Source organism: Cyprinus carpio, chromosome A23 (assembly GCF_018340385.1).
Source record: "Cyprinus carpio isolate SPL01 chromosome A23, ASM1834038v1, whole genome shotgun sequence".
In the NCBI taxonomy this organism is placed as follows: Eukaryota; Metazoa; Chordata; class Actinopteri; order Cypriniformes; family Cyprinidae; genus Cyprinus; species Cyprinus carpio.
The window spans coordinates 11674546-11698130 of record NC_056594.1 but is presented as its reverse complement, the minus strand read 5'-3'; the positions used below and the strand labels follow the sequence as shown (position 1 = coordinate 11698130).

At 36.7% G+C, this 23585-nt stretch overlaps 1 protein-coding gene across 2 annotated transcripts in view; it reads right to left on the bottom strand.

Moving 5' to 3' along the window:
• Positions 1–2687, bottom strand: part of LOC109055122 (sterile alpha motif domain-containing protein 11-like) — a 58061-nt gene extending 55374 nt beyond the window's left edge. The window contains exons 1-2 of one of the 2 annotated variants that reach the window (XM_042713159.1): positions 1533–2687; positions 69–160 (exon numbers count right to left, since the gene is read on the bottom strand). In XM_042713159.1, the coding sequence (XP_042569093.1) occupies positions 69–160; positions 1533–1989 (549 nt within the window). In that variant the 5' untranslated portion in view covers positions 1990–2687. The remainder of the gene's footprint in view (positions 1–68; positions 161–1532) is intronic. The other variant, XM_042713158.1, reaches the window with a different exon arrangement.
• Between the last annotated feature and the right edge of the window lie 20898 nt (positions 2688–23585).

Sequence of the window (23585 nt, the reverse complement as noted above, 5' to 3'; positions counted from 1 at the left end):
TATAAAAGAACATGTTGTCAATATATTTAAAATGCACATTTAATCCAATTACTGAATTGCACACTTACCACAGGAGATGAAATTCTACAGCCAGGGCAGTCACAGATTGGAGGATGTACCTGTAAGATTCCTTTGGACATAAGTGTCTTCAGACTTTTCCCTAAAAAATAAAAGCACAATCATTAACCTTTCAGATTCCTGTAAATGTGTATGCCCACATGGAGTACAAAACAATCTAGAATTCAAATACAGAATTCACGTCATGTTAGCATCATGCAACAAAATCTGCTTTTAAACAGTCTTTCACAAATGGACCTGCACCTTATGACTCCAATGAAACTATAGCGTATGCACCCCTTAAGTGACTAACCCCTGCAGTCATACACCCCTCTGTCAAACTCATCCATGGGACAGAGTCACCATGCAACAAAGGTGTCTTAAAAGGACATTCATTTTATTTATAGTAAGTGACCAAGTGTAATACCCAGAGTGCACATGTACAAAATTAGTCTTAACCGAAATGAACTGTTGTCCGAAAGAAGACTTGAAACCTCTAGGAATAAACTCAAGTAAACTGTATAAAACTCTTTAGATGAGCTGGTACATCGGCACAAAGTTATTCCACATACTGTAACAAATCAAAATATGTATTAAAATATTGCATTTTCCCACTTTTAATCTTTGAAGACACAAGCTGCTTCATATGATAATGTGCCACTGTATCTTAATCCTGATGTACTGCACTTCAAAAACAACTCAATATAGGCATGTATTTCACAGCCTGAACAATAACTACATTTTTAAACCTATAATGATTTATTAAAAATAGCAACTTACTAAAGACGAAAACTTAAGCTCAATTTGCGGTCTTAAAAGTAGTAAAGTAAAAATCAGTGACAACCTGCAGATAAAGCTGATAAAGAAAATCGAGATGAAACTCCGAAAAGTCGTAAACTGAACAGAAATGACAAATTATCGCGACTGAGTGGATGTAAATAAAAATGTTATTGCGACACAATGATAAAAACCCACGAACCAAAACAATTTAGTTAGCAGATATCTCAACCCAGAGTTACTACACGTAATATAACATCAAGTGTGATGTTTTAGACCTCAGAAAGTCTACTGGTTGAAATCTTAGTAACTGTTAAACACAAATTGCTTAATCCATAACTGCTTGAATATGTGCCACGGTCTCATAATCCTGCTCTACTCCACTTCATTACAAAAACAACTTTACATAGAAGTGCACTTAAGTCAGATTTAGTTTTAAATTCAAGTAAAAATGTTTTCCTTTCCTTTAATATCTGTGCGTAAAAACGACTTTCACCTTTTTTTCCCAACAGTGCGAATCCAAAGCCGTTCGATTCAATGCACAGAGCTCTTCTCAATGAACTAAAGTAGCTGCTGTTCAGAAACCCCTATTTTTATCCCTAAAAGAGCTGCTCTATTAATTCACAAACACGACGGAGTGTCGATGAGCCCTTATTTCAAAAGTAATATCCATTCGGCTGCACGCGGCACTGACTTACCTTTGTGTCTAATGCTCCGTTTCCAGTCTTTGGCTGTCTCTCTTCCACTCACGAACTGGAACTCGTTTGGGGTGAGCCACTCAGCCCGGTATTTGATGGAGGGCCCTTTGCTGCCCTGGCACAGTTTATTAATGTACAGTAGTGCTTTGTTTTCCCCGCATTCCACTTCGATACAAGGCTCCCCGTTGTCGAAAAACGGCTGAAAGTCCGGGATAGACGAGAAGCTCTCCAGCATGAAGTCGTCCGAGTGGTGGTGAAGGTGCTGCTGATGCAGCGCGGCGTCGCGAAAGCCCAAGTACGCGCGCTGGTGATGGGCGAAAATGTGATCGTACGGCGGCGGATGAGGGGTCACCACGGGGATAGCTGTGGCATTTAAAGGGGCCAGGTATTCGGGTTGGTTGAAGGCGGCTAATGCCATGTCTTCTCCATCCAGTCTCTCCTTTTTGATGGCAGGCATGTTACCCGAAGCGGAGCGCCGGTAACGAGTGATTAGCAGTTCATGCGTCCCAACTTGTGTCCCTCTTCGCGGAGTTCCAGGCGCACCGGTGTGTTTACGCACGACTCCCGCGTCGCTGGCTGACAGCAGAGCGCTTAAGTTCAGCCATTCACCACTTCACTCTTCTCCTCAGTGCGCTGCTCGCATGACGGGTCTCCCCGCGCTCCTGCCCACCACATCTAATCGGACTAATGCCTGACATCTCCGCCAGATATTAACGCTGAGCGTGCTTTAATGGTCGTTTATCCCGCGTTTCCTTTAAAATAACCACTGTGGCAACTTCGCTATGTTTATTTCCTCCGTCAACTGCAGTGATAAGTTTATTTCTGTCCAGAAAGTAACGAGGGCAACATACGACTAGTATATTTTAACACATAATAAACCGTGTATATGTAGTGTAGATCATGTAAAAGTTCAGTAGTACATGCACAGTGTGTAATGAGCCAGACTGGCTCGGAGCATTTTCATATCTGACGAGGACAGAAATAATTATGCTATCTATGTGCGGCTTTTCGATTGCAAATGATGCCTGGCGCTAATGGGACTGTGTTTTTGTTTTGTTTTTTCTCTATCGCTCGTTCTTTCTTTTAACCCCTGATACGTCGCTCAAGTCACGCTTTAGTTCACAGACCCAGACCAAACAAGATTTGCACTCTCCGCTGCTTCTCAAACTTGGCCCATTTAAACAGCGGAGGCAGCGCGAGCGCGAGCGCACTCAAGGGGGTCCGCGACGGACGAGGTTGCGTCACTATTTCCAGTCACTGCATGAAGTTCAGAGAAATCATTTGATTTAGGCTTTATTTACCATTTCCTCCAGTTACGTGGTTACCTTTATTCATTTAAGGGCAATATATATATAGATAGATAGATAGATAGATAGATAGATAGATAGATAGATAGAGATAGAAAGATAGATAGATAGATATACACACACATATATATATATATATATATATATAATCAAAAGATTTGTTGACTAAAAAGTTACTATATTATGCATAGAAATAATGTTACAAAAAAGAACTATCACTGTAAGTTACCTAAAATGCAGTATAACGTAAAAAAAATAAAATAAAATTATATATAACTTTAAAATATTAAATTTTTAAAGAAATGCACATAACTTTTTTCATATTTTTATTGTTTGGTTTACAGTATGTTGCACAACACAATATTTTCTGTTTACTGGATTTATTTCAGTCTTGTATGTTAGCTCAGCTCGTGTTGTGTTTATTTGGATGGCATTATATGTTTTTTTTTTTTTATTGGAGAAAGCTGCCAGAAAGGCCAATTTTGGTTCTTTAATCTGATATCATTTTGAACTTAAAGTCATCATGTGGCCTTGTTGTAAAATAATGGAGGCTGTGGTTACCAGAACTTTACAGTAAAAATACATTCACAAAGTTACAAAAGTAACAGGGTGGCTGAAAAATGTACTGATGTAACATTCAATGTATATTAATTTTAATGTAAACAAAAATAAACTGTGCCATTGAAGGCTATACTCCTGAATGTTTTGGCAGCAATAACCTGTTAATAATAATTTTTATAATTATAATCCAAATCCTCTAATCTCTCAAACATAATAAAAGATTTTGATGTTATGCAATATATATATATATATATATATATATATATATATATATATATATATATATATATATATATATATATATATATATATAAATCTAAAAGGACAAATCTTACCTATATTGGTAAAATGCAATTATAAACCTACTATGTTTATTGACAAATCTGACAAAATCTGACAAAATTGATCTGAAGTTGATCTGACAAAATCTGATGAAGCTGACTGTGCTATTTACATACGACATCACCATTCTTTACACAATTACAAGAAGGTTTACTTTCATTTTCATTTCATTTTTTTTATGGTTTTTATCCACACTTTAATCTGATTTTGACATAATCGTTATAAGATGCAGTCTATATATAATCAAAGATGATCAGATGATAGGTGTTGTTGGATACTGTAGAGGTGCACAAGCAGCTACTGGTTTAATGAGTGTTAGATAAAAACACATTTAAAAATATAAATTGTATATTTTCTGAACTGACTAAATATTTTTAAGGCAAAGATCATCATTACTGATACATTTGATAAATCTGCTTAGTCTAATAGACACTACTGTTTGACTCTAAGGACTTAAAGATTTTGCAAGACTGTGAGACTTCCTATGCATCATTTCAATCTAGCAATCAAAAATCGCCCCCACAGAGACATATCAGAAGAAAACTGGAAACAATCTAAAGGTCAAAGGTTCTCAGAGACCTCAGGAGATCCCTGAAACCCCAAGTGTGAGGATCCCCCGCGGGGATACCCTGCCCCCGCACATCTATTCTCATCATAACCACTGGTGAGTCATGAGGGACTCTATTTGTGAAGGAGGGGTTCCCCTAAATCTACAGATGACAATGTGGCGTTCAACCTACAGTTTGGTTCAGGACGGCTTCCCCTGAACTTTCAGCCCCCACATTATCAACAGTTCAGCAGAACAAGTCCTGTGGCATCCTCCTCTTGCTCATCGAAACGGAAGTGCCACCCACTCACACAGCACATGAAATGGTCTCACATTTCACAACATGCATGTAGAAGAAACTTATCTGCTTTTTTATTACATAAAGTTTGGGTCACCTCCCTCTCACATGCTCATAACTACACAGCCAAACTCAAAATGGAATGAATGAATAAATAAATAAAAAAAGATAAACATTCAAATAAATTAATTAATTAAATTTACAAGCTGATAAAAGTAAATGTGTAAAATAACTACTTACATACTCAACAACTTTTGATCTAATAATCAATGTAATAATATATTGTTCTGGTTCAGAGCCTATGCACATAGTAATATGTAAACAATGCTTAAGTTCAATGTCTATGCTAGAGTTATGAATATCTATGAATATCTATAAGACAGTATTCATCCACTTGATATTACAATGTTGGCAATAAAGTTATTCAATTTTTTAAAATTTTTATTCTATTCTTCCTAGGTAGCTTTTCAGACTACAAACATTAAGTAAAATCTATGAGGCCTCATTGTTGCTATCAGAATATATTTTGATACTTTGCCTGATAATTTCACATGGATTACAACATACATATTTACCATACATATACATACCAATATTTAATAAAGTACATGTATTATAGGTTTGGTACATCACCAAAAACCAAAATGAAGTATGCACTTGTGAATAGCTCAAAATGTTTACAATTATTTGCTGATTAAAAGCAGTATCACTTTCAGTAAAATTCTGATTTAGTGGTTTGCCTATTATTATTACACAACTTTTTCAGTATATTACTACATGTCAACAACTTTGTTTTCTTCATATTCTCTCAGTGTAGGTCGCTGCCCACAGTCCTGTCGGATGTGGAGAACCCCCTTGCAGTCGTCCCCGCCCCCGCGCCGTCGTTGGCAGCGGCCCGGAGCCACAGCGCTGCCGGCGGGAGAGAGAGGTAATAAATAACCCGCGGAGAGGAGCGGAGACCGCCGGGCGGTGCACAGTCTGACCTGACAAATACTCAGTGGAAAACCATCAGAGAGTGAGAGCCCACCCCTAATGCTTGGAGCCAGCCTTTCAGACATGAGCAGAGAAATATATAGGCCTGCCCATATTGGAAAAAACGGCATCTCTCACTCCTTCAACATTAAAAAAGTACTAATTAAAAGTGTAATTCAAATTTTTTTTAAATTACAAATGAAGAAATGACCAGCGCTTTTGGGAAATAGCATTAAAATTATGTAAATTCACATGAGGCCATACAATATCAGTCTTTTAGAAAAATAAGTTTTTATTGTATTCTACATGGAGAAGGTCGCCCACTCATGTGTACCGCCATCTTTACATCACATGACCAGCGGTGTCATGCAATTGGCACAGCTACAATAAAATAAATACTGTGTGTAAATAAAATAAACAAACAAAATCACTGAGTTGGAAAAAGGAACACCCCCCTCCTAAATATAACTTGTAAACTCAATCAGGTGTAGCTAATCACCTTCTCAATGGCACACAAAGCCATTTAACTTTCAACTGTGATCATCTGTGGTCATTTTGATTAGCTCAGCATGAAAAGAGCTTTCCTGGAGCATTTCAGTCCTTGGTAGTGCAACTGAAGCAAACAATCAACTATGGGTAACCATCAAAAGATCTCCGGGATAAAGTTGTGGACAGGCACAAGTCAGGAGATGGATACAAAAATATTCAAAGGCTTTATCAATTCCTAGATGCACAGTGAAGTCTATTATTAAGAAGAGGAAGGTATTTGGTACAACACAGACCCTCCCTGGATCAGGACGTCCCTCCAAACTGGATGAAAGAGCAGGAGGAAACTGCTCAGAGAGGCGACCAAGAGGCCTACAGCAACTCAGAAGCAGCTGCAGGAATTTATGACAAAGACTGGTCATTGTGTGCATGTGACAACAACATCACAAATTCTCCACAAATGTGGCTTGTATGGGAGGGTTGCAAGAAAAAAGCCACTCTGCAAGAAAGGTGTCAGTATAAAGTCTGCAAAGTTATAAATATCTGCAAAGTTACAAAGCTCAAAGTCCACTTCAAAAGGAGATATATTATTTAACAGAAATCACTTTTCAAAAACTACAATGAATGACTCATTTGGACTGCGACGCATATTTTCTGGGATTTGTGATATAACAAATATCGACAAATGGGACGAGACCTTGTTGAGCTGCACTAGAGAAGGTAACGAGTGTTATCACCATGTTGGAGACATGCTAGCTTTCCAAAGACAGACGAGCTTAGAGTGGTTACAATCATCCGGGTTTAAATCACGCTCAAATTGATTTGATTTTGACGCAATATTTACACTGAAGCTCAAAGGCGTCTTTGGTAAGGGGCGTGATATTTCCCGACCAGGCACCGAGTGCTGCCAATCACAACATACACTGTCCCAGCTAATTAATCACAGCACGTTTTGTATTTCAGAAGGCGGGCCTTCATTTGATAGAGGAACTATTCGAGCCGTTCATGCCAGACTGGGGAGGGAGGTGTTGTAATAATGTTAAATATGTGAAAAATAATGTGTTTTTCGAACAAAGTAGTATGAGAGCCTGTTCTAGTACACCCCCAAAACAAAATCAAGACTTTGTAAAAGATAATAATAGGACCCCTTTAAATGCTAGAACTTTCTTTTATTCAGATTATAATGATTTTTAAAATCCTTCTCATATATTATTAATTTAAAATTGTCATTAATATCAGGGTTAATATATTTAAGTAAAATTACAACAATTATCATTTTAATTTATTAACCTGAGGTACTAAAATAACAAGCTATACAAACATATATTAAAAAAACTACGAAAAATGACAAATTGCTAAAACTTTAATTAGAATTAAAATGAAAATGGAAAATCTAAAAATACATGCAAAAAATATTAATATTCAAGATATTAATAAAAACTAGATTAGTATCTCAATTATATGAAGATAACACTGAATAATAATATAATTTTATAATAATATAAAAATAATATAATAATGTTATATGTCTGTCTAAAATACAGTCTAGCATGTAGCCTGATGTTTTTCCTTCATCTGCATTTTCTACAAGTTCTCATAAAAGAAGGCTTCTATTGGATTTTAAATGGACTCTCCAGAAGGACTTTGGAGATCACAGTTGTCAGCTCATGCAGCGCCGGTAAAGTGATGCTGTGTAATGTAAAACCCTGAGCATCTCCTCAGGTTTGTGCTGTCGCGTCGGCGCCCTCCGCTGCTCTCTGGAGATCTAAAGGCCATGGAGACAGTCTGTGATCCTAACCGGCAGCCCAAGCTCCCACATGGGATTTATTTCCTAGCTGGACAGTTGGGCGGCCTGGGAGAATACTGAATTTAGCCCACTGTCTGAAGCTGTCAGTGTCATTAAAAGCAACCAAACCAACTTCCCTTGCCTTTCCTAAATGCTTTAATGTTTTTAATGGACAAAGTGAATATGCACTCCATTACCATTCAAAAGTTTGGGATCGGCAAGATTTTTTAAAATGTTTTTCAAAGAAGTAGCTGTAGTAGCACTGTATAAAGTGCAACAGCAAAAAAAATGTTACATTTGTTTAGAGCATTTTCTATACATATATTAATAACTACAAGTCAAGCTGCAATACCAAACAGGACCACACAGAGATGCCAACAGACCACTATATCAGTCACCTTAACCTGACTGTATACAGATATATATGGATCCATTCAGAATGATTAAACAGATCAAAACACAAATTAAAAAAGCAAATAAAACATTCTGAATTTGGCGAATGTGGAGATCTGAAGACAACTCAACATCACCATAGAACAGTTCCTCTGTCAGACTGAATGTTCGTGTCTGTGTTTGAGTGTCTATATAAACACACTTAAAGCAAAACTGCTTATTTATAAATTGGAAAAGTATTTGTACACCAAATATAGGACGTTGGCTGAAAGAAATGGTAACAAATATGTCAGTGGAAAAGATAACATTGTCAGGATTCTGGACTGTTTGTGTTGTGTTTTCGCTCTCCATGTGCTCTGTAACCTAGTTTTCCCATTTGTTTGATTGTTCATTGTTTCCAGGTGTGTCTCATTATTAGTTCATCCTCCTCACCTGTCTGCTCCTCGTTATCTGCCCTATTTAAGTTCTAGCCTGTGCCATTCTCCCTTGTCTGGTATTGAATGTTTGTCTTATGCTACATATGTTCCTGTCTGCCCTGTATACACTGTGTTATAAGGATTGAAGACTGTGTTTATTGCAAATTCTCCTGTGTCTCCTCATTGTAGTACAATCGTGACAAACATATATTATTATAAGTGATAAATAGAAAATTTTTGATGGAGTTTTGAAAAATGTGGTGGAGCTGGAAATGTGTCAATAGAAAACAAAGAAAATAGGTGATACTGTATATTAATCTAAAATATTGAGAAGTTTTTATTTTCCTTTGTTGATGTTCTTGTTTTTATTCAGTGAGCCCCTTCACAAAATTGCATTTATACCGTTTTATACAGCTTTATGAAATGTGAATGATTTGTGTTGGATTAATAATGAGTTAAAAAGGAAGTGAGAAATTTTTTTTTGAAAACATATAAATATAATCCTGGCTTCATATAATATTATTTAGTGTTCATAGTTTATAATAATTAAGATGTATATACTCAGAATATTTCTTTTAAAAAAAATGAGACGTTTACATTTTCTTTCTTAAATGAAGACCTAAAAATCACTATAGGTGTTCAAATAAGGCTATAATTGTGCCGATAGATGTAGTATTTTACTATTACATAGCAGGTTGATCTGTATGCTACAGCAAGAGTTAAACCTGCAAAGAGTAGTTTCTGATCTCTCAAGCCATATTGATTTTTCCCTACGTGATCTGAAACCAGCAATCAGCATTGTGGTTTGAAATAGCCCTGAAACAAGAGCCAAGACGTCAATGAGTCGCCGACACGTTTCAATTAGCGCGCCGCCCAGGCCGATTTGTCCCCCGGGGCACATTGGCTCCGCAGGCTGGTCACGCCAAGAGAGATGTTCCATAGAGGTACATGATTTAAGGAAATATCAGAAAGGGCAATGCAAATAAATCTATGCATAAACTCACAATGTGTGTGAGAATATGCCACACAGATGACAGTGAGGTAATTCGGTTTCTAGTCAACTCAATCAATTCTCCCTCTTTAATTAAATTGCTAAAGGGTAATGGAGGAATAGCAGACGCCACAATACAGACTCATAAAGTCTGCAACGTTTCGACATAAGGTCTATCACACATTAATAACTGCATATCAGTCATAGTAATGCAATGCTCAATGTGTTAGAGCATCTACAGAAACTACTAAGAGAACAGTTCTATATCGGTTAATGGTCAGTATTACAGTTGTTGTTTTTGTTTGTTTTGTTTTTATCTGCATCAATTAAATATTTAATTGTACATTCTCATTTCCTTCATTTTTACAATTAGATTACCAATCTAATGCTTACTTCAAAGTTGTCACTTCAAATGAATATACATTTTTCATACCGGTGTAGATAAATTAATACAACATCAGATTAAAAGAAAAGGAATATAAAACTATGCTTAAGTTGTCACCATTGCTTGGTGGGTCCACTAGATGGCAACACTCTTAGTTGGGCCATTGCTTTTAAGAAGAAGGTGAAGAAGAAAATGGGAAAATGACAATTAAAAACAACAAACGAACGTGAAAACAAAAAGAACAAATTAGGCATGGAGTTCAGCAGATCCACTTCATCCAACTCAAGTTTGTACAACTAGCGAATAACGTTGAGAACTTTATGATAGCGCTGTTTAGTCAGTGGAATATACTCAAAAACAATCTTTATAATATATAATATATAAAATTTATAAACACTACCTAACATCTATACTATAACTTTGACAATCTTGTTTTAAATTTTAAAGGAGTTTAAAATGTTTATATATATATATATATATATATATATATATATATATATATATATATATATATATATATATATAGTATATGTAATATTTTGATTAGGGAATTTAAGTCACTATGCTACAATCCACCACTAGGACAGTGTCATTGACCTGTGGAGAGAAGTGAAATTCTGCAAAACAAACATTAGCCCAATGGATAATATCTTCAGCTTCTGCTCAACGGTCCATCACATATTTTGGCATATTTAACTACTCTTGCTTGTGAACTTGTGAAATAAATGCAGTCATAATTCTAGACTCTTACCCAAGTTGGGTTCTAGCTAGTGTGTGTTTTGAATGTGTGGGCACAACAGCCCTAAAGTCAGCCATTTTTCTGACCTTCAGCCGCCATGCTCCGCTCCGACAGTTCTCATCAGCAACACTACACTGCACATTCTGAAGCCCTGTGGAAGTAGACTAGAGCGGTAGAGAGAGAGAGAAGTGGGGGTTGAGTTCCCCCATATCCCTCCTCATCTGCCCTTTGAGGTCCTAAGAACCCCTCCAGCTCTCCTCTCTCTCTTCAGCAGCTCTGCATCACTTCCACCACAGGCTGTTCTCCACCCAGAACCCGATCGATAGTGCTCTTCTGCTTTCATCGGACCAGCATTGTGGAGAAGCTGCACTTCCTGAAGAAACACCAATCCAGCCCTAAGAGAGCTGGGTACAGTTCTCTCACCGAGAGGCTGACTGCCCGCCAGACTTCATTAGTGGCAGTCTGCTTTTTTGACTGCTTTAATAGATGCAGAGGGTTAAAGGGAAACTCCACCCCAAAATTAAAATTTTGTCAGTAATCACTTACCGCCAAGTCGTTCCAAACCCATAAAAGCTCAGTTCGTCTTCGGAACACAATTTAAGATATTTTGGATGAAAACCGGGAGGCCTGTTAATGTCCAATAGACTGCCAAGTAAATAACAGTGTCAAGGTCCATAAAAGGCATGAAAGTCGTTGTCAGAATACTCCATCTGCCATCAGATGTGCAATCTGGGTTATATGAAGTGACGGGGAAGACTTTTTTTAAGCAAAGAAAACAAAAATAACGACTTTATTCAACAATTCCTTTGTCAACAGTCTCCTCTGTGTCTCTCCATATCACCGTATGCTCTTCTGTATCATCCTTGTGGTGCGGATGATACAGAAGAGCATACGCAACATACGGTGATATGGAGAGACACAGAGGAGACTGTTCATTTCATCCAAAATATCTTAAATTGTGTTCCGAAGATGAACAGAGATTTTGCAGGTTTGGAACGACATAGGGGTAAGTGATTAATGACAAAATTTTCATTTTGAGGTGGAGTATCCCTTTAATGACACAACATGAGGAAATGTTGCTGATCTGAATTTGAGTTCTGTGCTAAATACTCAGAGATACACAATATATACACACTTTTTTCATTTGATCAGTATATACATTTTTTTAGTTTATTGTAATGATCAGTTTTAAATATTTAATTGCACAATCACATTTCCTTTATTTAAATTTGGATTCTCTTTGTTATCTTTAAAAACAATAATAATTTCATAACACCTCCATTTTTATCAAATATGACAATGAATATCTTTTTTTTATACGTACTTTACATCATAATGTTGTGATGCCTAAACTCACTTGTAGTATTTAAAATGATTGACTTTAGTTTTTTAGGCTTTGTTTTTAGACAAAATATTATAGAAATTTAATATGGGCCTTTTTTTAGCAATAATATGAAAATTATTATCGGCTTACTGCTATCATCTAATAACCCTTAAATGAATGTAATCTTCAGAACATCTCAAAATGAATATCCATTTGTTTTATACTGTACAATTATTATTTGTAATGCCTAAATTCACTTAAATAATTGATTTTAGTTTTCTGAGCTTTATTTTTTAAAATTTATATAGAAATAATATTATAGAATTTTAATATCAGCCATTTATGTTATCGGCATATATGAAAATAATTATGGGCTTATTGCTATCCTTTATTAATCCACAGACCAATGTAATTGTCAGATATTTCCAAAATGAATACATATTTTTCATACTGTGCATGATAATGTTGTGATGCCTTAATTTGCTTGTGGCATTTAAAAAGATATATATTTTTATTTTTGACAATTTTCATATCAGCCATTTGTTGTTTATTAGACACAGCTTTAATAAAATAATAATGTATAATTTCATTCTGCATTAGCTTCTCACATGACATGAAAACAGCACAGGAGTGAGACAATCATCAAGGATCACATCATGATAATGTTCTAAAAATACTTAATGATAATCTTTACCACACAACATAAAATAAAAAGACATCTCTTCGTTGTTTGGGAGGTTCATCTCATTTCAACATATCTTATTCGCTTCTAAAGCCCTCATTCAGGTGATACCTGATCCAGCTGTATAGTTTTCATGATCTTTAGCCAAAGTAAGAAAAACCAGGTGTCCGTAGCTCAAAGTTCACTGAAATCTATTTTGTTGATTTAAGATGACAAGGAAGCAATATATCGGAAAAGAGGAGGCAGTTTGGCAAGTTTGTTAACGGAGCCTTCCAGGAAGAAATTCTTTTGAATATTTACCATTTAACTTCATTTTGGAAGATGATCCAAAGTTTTTGTAACCATAAATTCAATAAGCCTCTCTTTCACCTGCCTGCAAATAGGCAAACATTAGCATGCTCAAATTAACCTTTAAGGATTCCCATAATCTTATCCGGAGTAAATCTGTCCAGTGACAAATTACTCCAGTTACACTTTTAATGTTTAATTTCCAGTGTTGGTTGAAACCCAATGCGTTTCCCACAACACCCAAAACAGGGCAATCAAAATGTTGTCCAAACAGATTTTTAATCTGTTCAGGCTGAACCACAGCTCTACGTTTTATTCGAGGCCTGAATCACAGCCTTTTCTGGAAACTGTCGGGGCGCCGGCAAATGTGTATGCAGTTTCCACTCTTCACGTGACGTTTGAGACAGGCTGACCGTGGGAGAGCACGGCTGGATCCGGCGGCAGCTGGCAAGCCGTGGGGACAAATTTGAACTCTGCAAACACAGTCATGTCAGCGGCAGCCCAGCTCAGCTACGCTCACCCTGGAATGGCACCCGTTCACAAATTTAGACGACATCTAAGCCTCTGACTCACTCTGAAATACAGAGGAGGAAGCACCGACAAAACGAGAGACAGCGTCTTTAACATTTCCAGACAATCCAAAATAGGTACAGCTCGTACCAGACTGATTATAACCAAATGGTGAATTAAGAGAGGTTAGCACTTCGCAGGCTGCTTTCAGCCTTGTGTCTCCACAATAACATGAGCTACAGTATTTATGAGGCAACGAAAATGGCCAAACCTCATAAATATGTAATAAGGTTGTTTACTGGATAGCTGTTGAATTGGGAATGGGTATATTGTGTGAGCATCTCATGAAAGGAGACATTTGTGAATGAAAAGTATATGAACATTTGTAGCAATAACTTTTGTTTGGGTCAACGACATAACACAATTTTTTTGTCCTAATAATACATTAAAAATGCAGTTCATGCAGGAAATTATATCATAGAAAAGACCTAATCTAAAAACTGTCAATTTTTCTTTTAAATAGTATTACATTTTTTCCTATTTACTTGATATCAGCAGGATATACTGAGTGAGAAACGAGAGAAGCAGAGAACCACGTCATGGTAGCATTCCCGTAAGTTAGCATTGTTGTGAGTAAATGTGGAAAGATGGAGTGTGAATTAAGGACACTAATATTCCCCGTGGTCTCTGGTGGGGGGTGAGGCGGAGGAATGCTCGGCGGAGCAATCCCGCTTGGCAGGTAGATGAACTGCGGATCATACGGGCCGGCAAGTGGTGATTAATGGGAGCGGGAAGGCGCTGGAAAGAAAACAACGCTATAAATCAACGTCCCGACGATGGTAATTGTAATTGAAATGAATTTGTCTGCCCGAAGCCAGGCATTGCAATTGATATTGACCAAAGCCCTGGTGGTCCATAGAAAATGAATTTTGAGAAAATGTATTCAGAGTATCCACTGTAAGGTCTATACATCACTGTATGACACAAACATTTCACTGTGGGCCGATGAGAAGATGGAGCAAGCTAAGCCCGGTGTGGGTGTCAGATGCTAATGAGCCTTTGTATGCTCAAAGGTATGCTGTATATTTATGGGGAAAAGTGCCACATTTAAATTATCTTAAAGGCACAGTCAATAAACAAATTACATTAAGTTGTGTTTTGTGATCTTCTCGCAATAGAAAAGTACTATTGTAAAAGAATGATAAGTATGAATAAATGCTATTATACTGCAGGAATAAACTGAAATGTATATGCATTACCAAACAAAACATTCACACATTGTCCACACTTCGTGATGCATCGTTATCAGTCTTGGCTTAATACATCTGACCTGCAAACTTTCAGGTCAGTTCATGACATAAAATCCTTTAGATTCAATAATTCGTAACTTTTTTATATATTTAGATATAAAATATACACTTACTTTTCAAAAGTTTGGGGTTGGTAAGATTTATTAATGTTTCTGAAGTAAGTAGCCTATCTTATGCTCATCATGCATTTATCTGATCAAAAATACAGTAAAAACTGTAGTGTTCTGAAATATAATTTCAATTTAAAATAACTTTTCTATTCTAAGATATTTTAAAAATGTAATTTATTCCTCCTTCAGAGTCACATGATCAGTCAGAAATCATTCTAATATGCAGACTTGGTGCTCAAGTAACATTTCTTATTATTGGCAATGTTGAAAATAGTGGTGCTGCTTTATATATTTTGCAGAAACCGTGATAATTTTTTTCCAGGATTCTTTTGCAAAATTCTAAATGTCTTTTCTCGTTAAATACTTAATCTTTGACATGTTAAATTTGACACTTTATATTCTCTATAGTTCTATTTTCTCTATACATGGATAAAAAAAACACTATATTTTTCAAAGAACTACATTACAAAAATGACATTTTCATTAATTCGGCATTATTGTGTATAATTTGTACTTTGATAATGAATCACTATCACTAATACTGCTGATTTCAAAATGTTTTCTACATTTCAGTTTTCTACACACAAACATACACAAACATATATATATATATATATATATATATATATATATATATAAAACACTTTCCTTGACTATGACTACTAAACACAGATCTGTGTGTGTTTGGTATCCTGCAGGAGCCTTTGCAGCCAAACTTTATTGGCTTCTGGTTGGTTTGCTTTACCAGCACATTACACTGTATATTATATTATACCGCAATTCTAAGACAGCCGGTGGCAGTTTAGATCCCTGGTCTACGGAGAGGCTCAGAGGAATATCTCGGCTGGAAGGGCCCGTGCAGGAGGAACACCCAGCTGAACACTGTGTGAGATCGGCTACCATCTAATGGTACCATTTTACAACCCTGACACTACTTTACAATAAGGTAGTATTGTTTCAGTTTTGCAATCTTGCCCTTTTGTTTAGCAGAATTATGAGCAAGCAAAGTGCATAATGCAAGGTTGCTTGGTTTCTAACTTAAACCTCAGAATAATAGTTCTGGGAGGTTTTTGTGTACACTTTCTGCACAGATATAGAAGAAATCTATATTTCATAAGTGTGCTGTGTAGCTACAGCACCCAATTATCAGCAGATAAGACAGAGGGAAGCCCCAGAGCGTCAAGCCAGATATTTAGACCAATGGAAGCAGGCTTACAGGGACCAAACCCCCAGGGGCACTACAGGCTCACCCAAGCTTCTCCCCCACCCCCCTTTTCTTTCCTTCGACTTCATCCCTCCATCCTTACTTCACCTACAGGGTTCAATTAGCAGTGACAGCAGCTCGCACCACGAGCCTGTAGCAGGAAACAGGGTGAGTCTAAATCACCACGCCACACTAGAGGCCCACTGCAAACACGCAAACATGACAAAACACTCATCCACCCACATCACTGGTGCTTGGTTCTGTCAAATGTCCCTGAACTGCCAGAAAAAAGCTGTTTCCAACCTTTTTTTGGCTTAGCACCATAACATGCAGAGCTCTGTGGGCAACCGTACTCCACCAGTCAGAATTAGTGAACTTTTACCCACACAAACATGTATTTGTAAACTGACCTTAGCCAACAAAGATGGTTTTGCACCATCCATGTAATGGATCCTGCTTCAACACACGGTAAGGTCACTTACAGGTCAAGCATAGCTCATGGTAGGCAGATGAATATCGATCTAGCGGGAACAGGGACTATTCACAGGGCAGGCGGCCCACAGATCAGCCTTGGGCAGAGGAAATAGAGGTCATGGGCTAGAGAGAGCACAGTTCAAACACAATGAACTTTTAACACCTCAAGAAACTCTATAGGGTTAGCCACTCGTTTACCAAAATTATACTATACACTAACAGAACACTGTAAAGCTGTACACACCGCCCACAATCAAACATTCAATGCACAAATGTCAGTATTATTATTTACAGTAGAGGACTGAGTCTTTAGGAATACCCTTAAAATGAAAAATAAAATAAAAAATGGTTAAAATAATGGTTTTAGAAATGGTTTTACTAGTATTATTAATAATAATAATAATTAATTAATTAATACAAATATTTTTATTTACCATATCTTACCACAAAATACAAAATAGTTAATGCTGTTTCTGTTATTAAACCATGTTGATATTAGATTTCCTTAAATATAAAAAGTTAATTAATTTATTTATTCATTTATTTATTTATGATGGTGTCTAATCATTTAGTAATACCCTGGAAAGAAAACAAACAAACAAACAAAAAAACTTTATATAAAATGTTTTAAAAACAAATATACAAACCATATTCTATCCCAAAATATCAAAGAGTTGTTGTTTCTATTGTTATACCAAAGTAATATTAGACTTCCCTAAACAATATAAAAACTTTTCATTTTTTATAAAGATTTATAAATAAAATAAGCAAATAAATACACATAATAATAAAAAAAATCCACCTTATAAATTCCATTGTAAAGATTATTAAAAACAATATTAGATTTTTCTTAAAGATAAATACTTTTTAGTAGTAAATAGTTTGCTTCTAAAAAAAAAAAAAACCATGAAATCATGTTTTCTTTTCTTATGTTGACAATTTCATACTGAAATAGGAAGTTAGAGCAAAATATTAACATCCCTTTATAATATCAAACAAGCTATTTATATCACAGCCATGATTTGCCACCTGCTAATCTGTAATGACTTTAAAAAAATATTCCTTTGGGAAACTATGGTAAATTCTTGTAAGATTAGCTTAATTTAAGATTTTAAAGTAATATTGTATTAAAATTTGCCCGAGATGCTTCTTGTAAAAGTAGAATTTCGAATATTCCCTCAAATGTAAAGCTTCATGGTGGCCTTAATTCTGGGAAACTGCATTGAAGGACATTAGAGAAGCTAAGGGAGGTTGGCAGCATGGAGAGGCTGAAACCAAGGAAACAGTTGGCAGCATGCCTGCGCTCGGCTGTGTGTGCAGTCAGGCGGAGTGGAGGCAGGCCATGCCTTGGGGCATTGAGAAGAGGCCAATTCACTGCTCAACTAGCCAGGCCCACAGAGACAGAAAGTGATAGAGAAATTAAAACTTTAAGAAAATGTAGAAACATCTAAAAATGACACAAGGGGAAATGGTAATGTTGAGCAAACTGTGTCCAGGAAGTAACAACGACAACAAAGAACCACCTTTAAAAATCAGAAATGCTCTGAAAAGTGGGGGAGGTGCACACTATAAACCTTATCAGCATATGTCATGAATATCAATTAGGACAAATAAGCATTCATAGGTAAGTGTGTGCCAGCCATTTTATGAACTGATTATACAAACTCTACGTCACCCAATTAATATTCATGAGTCAGACTGATAAGGTTTATAACTTTATCGACTGTCAATACAACGGGTTGAACAAAGCTTTTGCCTTGTCTTAAAAATATGTGACACAGCTGACTACATTTAGTTTGTTCAGACTTTACACTCTCACAAAAGCACTTATTAAATATAATGATTAATGCTTGAAAAGTTGGGGGGACGAACTTGTACAAGTATGTGTTTAATGATTGCTATGTCCCTGTTAAAAAATAATAAATCATGTCTGGTGTATTTCTCCTGCTGTCCTCTCTCACCTTCTCCTGCCTGGTGTGTCTACAAATTATACAAGTAAATAATTAAAATCAAGTGTCAGGTGCTTGGTGCCCATGATCCTTCAGAAACCAGGCTCATTCCCCCTCAAATTCCCTCGTTTCCTAGGCAACAGAGTTGGTACTTTAACAGCCTGTTCCTGGGTTGGTCTTCCCTTACCCCATCTTGCTTTATCGCTCTCCATCCTGCTGAAACTAGATGTGGTGGTGACTGTTATCTTCTAGCAATCAATCAGCACCCAAACAAGCAGGGTCTTTGATGCTTTCAGAGAAAAAAAAAGAAACAGAGAACGAGAGAGAGGAGGAGAGAAAAGTTTCCTTTTGACGAGCATGTTCCATTGTGAGAATCCCCAGCAGCCTCTGACATCTGGTTCCAGTTAGCACCATGACGCGTTTCCTGCCTGCCTGGGCCACGGTTCACAAGTCAAACACCACACTGAAGACTGAAGAGAAAAACACACACACAAAGTTACTCCAGTATTATCTGCTTGTGTGTGGTTATGAGTCCTGAACCACCTGTGAAGATACTTCTTGTTTATTCCCAAGACCCAAGATTTTTTATTTTTAAGTATTAATATACTTTAATATTCTTATAAAATTGTCTTGGTCATAAACAAGAATTGGGCAACTATCAAATTATTTAATTAAATAATAATTCAGTAAATAAAATAATTTCCATTATCTTGTAAATAAACAAGAATTGGACAACTATTAAATACACAAATAAAATAATTTTAAGTATCATGGTAAATAAACAAGTAGGCAGCTAAATAAATAAATAAAATTGTCTTGGAATAAACAAGAATTTGGCCACAATAAATAAAGCAAACAACAAATAAATAAATAAATAGTCTCTGGAATGAAGAAGGCCTGGTCATCTATTGAATAAATAAATAAATAACTATTTTAATCACCTTGGGAATAACCAAGAATTGGGCAATTACTAACTAACTAAATGAATAAATCGGTCGGTCAGTCAGTCTTGGGCAACTAATGAATGCTATATTTAGTGATATGAATGATTTGCTAGGACACAAGAATTATGCACATACATAATGTTTTACACTGAAGTAAAATGGCTGTTCTCATATGCATTTTAATAGTAGTGAATGTGAAGCCACTTTCCACATCCCTCTTTATATCTGAAGACATTCGTAACTGCATTTGCACTGTGGATGTTGCAACTGCAGTTGTCATCATTGAGCAATCATGCTTCTGAGTAAAGAGGTACCCGAGCAATAAGCAATGGAAAAGTGTGACCCTCGAGAACGTGGGGCGTGGAATGCAAAATGTGCACTGCACCTACACACACTCTGGAGGGAAACCCTACAGTCCGTGGGTGCGTTTACAGACACACAAACATGCATTCACACACATACATACATGCATGCCTCATGACTGGGGCTTGTGGGTAACGAAAGTGAGAATGAGGAGGAGCGATGAGCGTAAAAGTGAAAATGTCAGGAGTATAGATATAGAACACGAGCCGACCACAGAAGGGCTTGCCTGCGTCGGTGGCAACGCTAAACGCCCCCACATATGCGCTGCACTCGCCTTTGATCGCTCAGGAGCCAGTTTGTCTGCCCCACAGCTCACTGAGGCCTGCTGCTGAAGCGAGGAGTCGTTTTATCATACAACCAGAGATCTTCATCAGTGCATGGAAAAATCAGGTTGCAACCCACACCTACCTCGCAAAAGGACAAAACAAAGAATACAAACACTCAGAAATGACTCAATGGCTACACAGACCACTTTCACACTGTATGAGCCTCCCACAGATCCACATGATTTCCACAATCAATATTTTTAGTTTTATTTGCCATAGACTGCTATTCAATAAGTACTCTGTGGGTTGCATACGACCCTCAAACCTTATTCTGTGGCCCATGTGATGGTGTCATCATCATGGCAACCAGAAACTGCAATAACACACACGTCTTCTTACCATGTTGATAAAAGGCATGGTGTAATTAAATCTTCTTAATCAACCAGTAGAGATTCTGCTATGCTGTTTAAAATACTGGATATCGTCTGGATTTAATAAATAAATAAATAAAGAATATTATTAAGCGTAATATTATTAAAGATAAAATATTTTGATAATAACATTTAAATATATAATAATAATAATAAACACAAGATTGCCGATAGTAAAATCTGTGTGTAATATATACATATTTAAACATACAACCTTACAGTCTGTTAATCAATGTCCATAAATATGTAGTCTTTATCTGGGTTAATATATACACACAAGAACAGACACACACCATCAGATTGATCTTACCAGCGTAATTTATATCCTGACTGATCCGTAACCCAAACGGAGTAGCACTAAGCAATCCAAAGTTCCTACAGACACCCTCAGACGAAGGGATGATGATGTGTGAAGACATTTCCAAAGACAAGTTTTCATTTTTAGCATGGCAGAGTTAGCACCTGCTAGTGGACACTACTGTTCAAAAGTCAGTTTTTAAATGTTTTTGAAAGATGTCTTTTATGCTCACAAAGTTTGCATCTATTTGATCAAAAATACTGCAATATTGTAAAAATTACTTATTTACTGCTTACTATTTTTGTATATTTTAAAATATTATTTATTCCTGTGAGTCTTCAATGTCACATGATCCTTCAGAAATCATTCAATTATGCTATTTTGGTTTTCAAGAAACATTTCTTATTATCAATGTTGAAAACAGTTGTATGTACTGCTTAATATTTTTGAAAAAAACATGATACTTTTTTCAGTAGAACAGCATTTACTTGAAATAAATCTCTTTTGCAACAGTGTAAACGTCTTTACGGTCACTTTTAATATATTTGCTGTACATAAAAGAATTATATACACTGCTGCTTATTAACATGAATAAACATTAATGTTCCCAGCGGATGTACAAGCATCAACAAATAATTTCAATTACATCTTTTTGTTTATGTTTTTGCCATTATTAGTTACAAAGATGAAAATAAATAAAGTCTCCCTGCAATTTTGCTTTCTGTTTTCTCCAAAAATAAGGCAGAAAACAGCCAAACAGAGACCCATGAAAATTTAAGCTGGGGTTATTGATTGGTGCGGGGAGTCAGGGAAAGGTCAAGCCCATCTGAACATCAGCAGTCTGAACACTGCAAGCTGCTGCGTAGCACCCATCCTCACCCAACCTGCAGCCTTTCGGCGCTCTGTCTGATCTCCAGCTGTAATACCACCGCTCTCTGCCATGCATTCTACTCTGACACATTAACATCCAATAACCCAAATATAACGTGTCAGCCATCTATTTAACCGCATAAGCCTTACTTTCCTCTGTGCTGCTTCTCTATCTCTTTTCCCTCTGACAGATACATGCAGGAATGGTGCATGGTAGTAACCCCCCTCCAGCGATGTTCATATCCTGCAGGAGCCCTCGGGTTCTAACCTGTCAATATCGCGTGGTGTGGCAGGGCCGCTCTCCTCCTCTCAGCGGATCAGTTAACCTCCTCACTGGCTGGGACAGCACTGCAGCTCCCGCTCCACACGCACATGACCTTCAGCACAGTATGAGAGACTTGGCTTTATGCATTCTCTGAATACATATTAATAAGAATGCTTTTCATTATGTTTATTTAGGCATTTCATGATCTTTTTTTCATGATGATTTACTGAAGCCAAGTCAAATAGGTCAAATTAAACACTTGCCTTTAAATTTTTAGTTAACTGAATGCAAGCAAACAGCTAGCCTTCTAGCATAGCACTAACCGGATAGAAAAGCTTATGATTAGCTAGAACAAAATGGCACTATAATACACTATGTATTTGGCATTGAGGAAGGGCGACAGGATCTTGTATGATAATTTTTTAAACAACAAGTTACATTAAGGAGGACACGTCCCTTCCAAAATTCTGATTTTTTTTAAAGGAATTAGTAATTTTTATTCAACAGGGACACATAAAATTGATCAAAAGTGATAATAAAGACATTTATAACATTACAAAAGATTTTCATTTCAAATAAATGCTGTTCTTTAGAAACATTCTACTCAAAGAACCTTGTGAAAAATGTATCAAAGTCCCATCAAAAAGCAGCACAACTGTTTTCAACATTGATAAGAAGTGTTTCTTGAGCAGCAAATCAGCATATTAGAATAATTCCTGAAGGATCATGTGACGCTGAAGAGTTATTGCTGTTGAAAATTCAGCTTTGCCATCACAGGATTTTAAAATATATCATAATTGTAAACAGTTATTTTAAATTGTGGTATTATTTCTCAATATTACTGTTTGTAATGTATTTTTGATCAAATAATGCAGCCTTGGCTTCTTTCAAATATTAAAAAAAAAATCGTACCCATCCTAAACTTTTAATAGGTGGTGTTTATGGTACTGTGCATGATGTAATGATGATTCCTTGTCTTAAATGATAAATGAACTAGAATGCGTGAATTTCACACGTGCATGTGTTTGAGGTTAACGTGGTAAGGGTGAACATGTACAGACACAGCACGCACAGATCACCTTACTGCGAGATGCTAGCAGCATATACTTATATCTCTGGTTTCTCCCGTCTGTGCGAGTGTGTGGCGGACTATATTAAATCTCTCTCGCAGTGGAGGTGTCATGTTGCGGCTGCTGCTTTATAGCTGGTGCCGGAGCAGACTGGCGGTGAGGAGCGACGGCATTATCTGCATGCTGAGGAATGTCTCATCCCCCACCATGCCCAGCAACGAGCAACCTCAGGTACAGCAGCATTTAAATGCCCAGCGAGGTGCAGAAACACCTGTGATATACACCTCTAGGGCAATTACAAGTCATTACGGGTCTAGCCTGTCTTCATTTCTCACTCCAACAACACTTCGATTATGGTCAACAACCTGGAACGTATTGTTGTGTATGGACCACATTGTGTTGCTTTGGCCAATGTTCACCTCTGAATCTAGTCAAAAAAAGTGCAGACTAAAGTAAAGACTACTGTGTATGC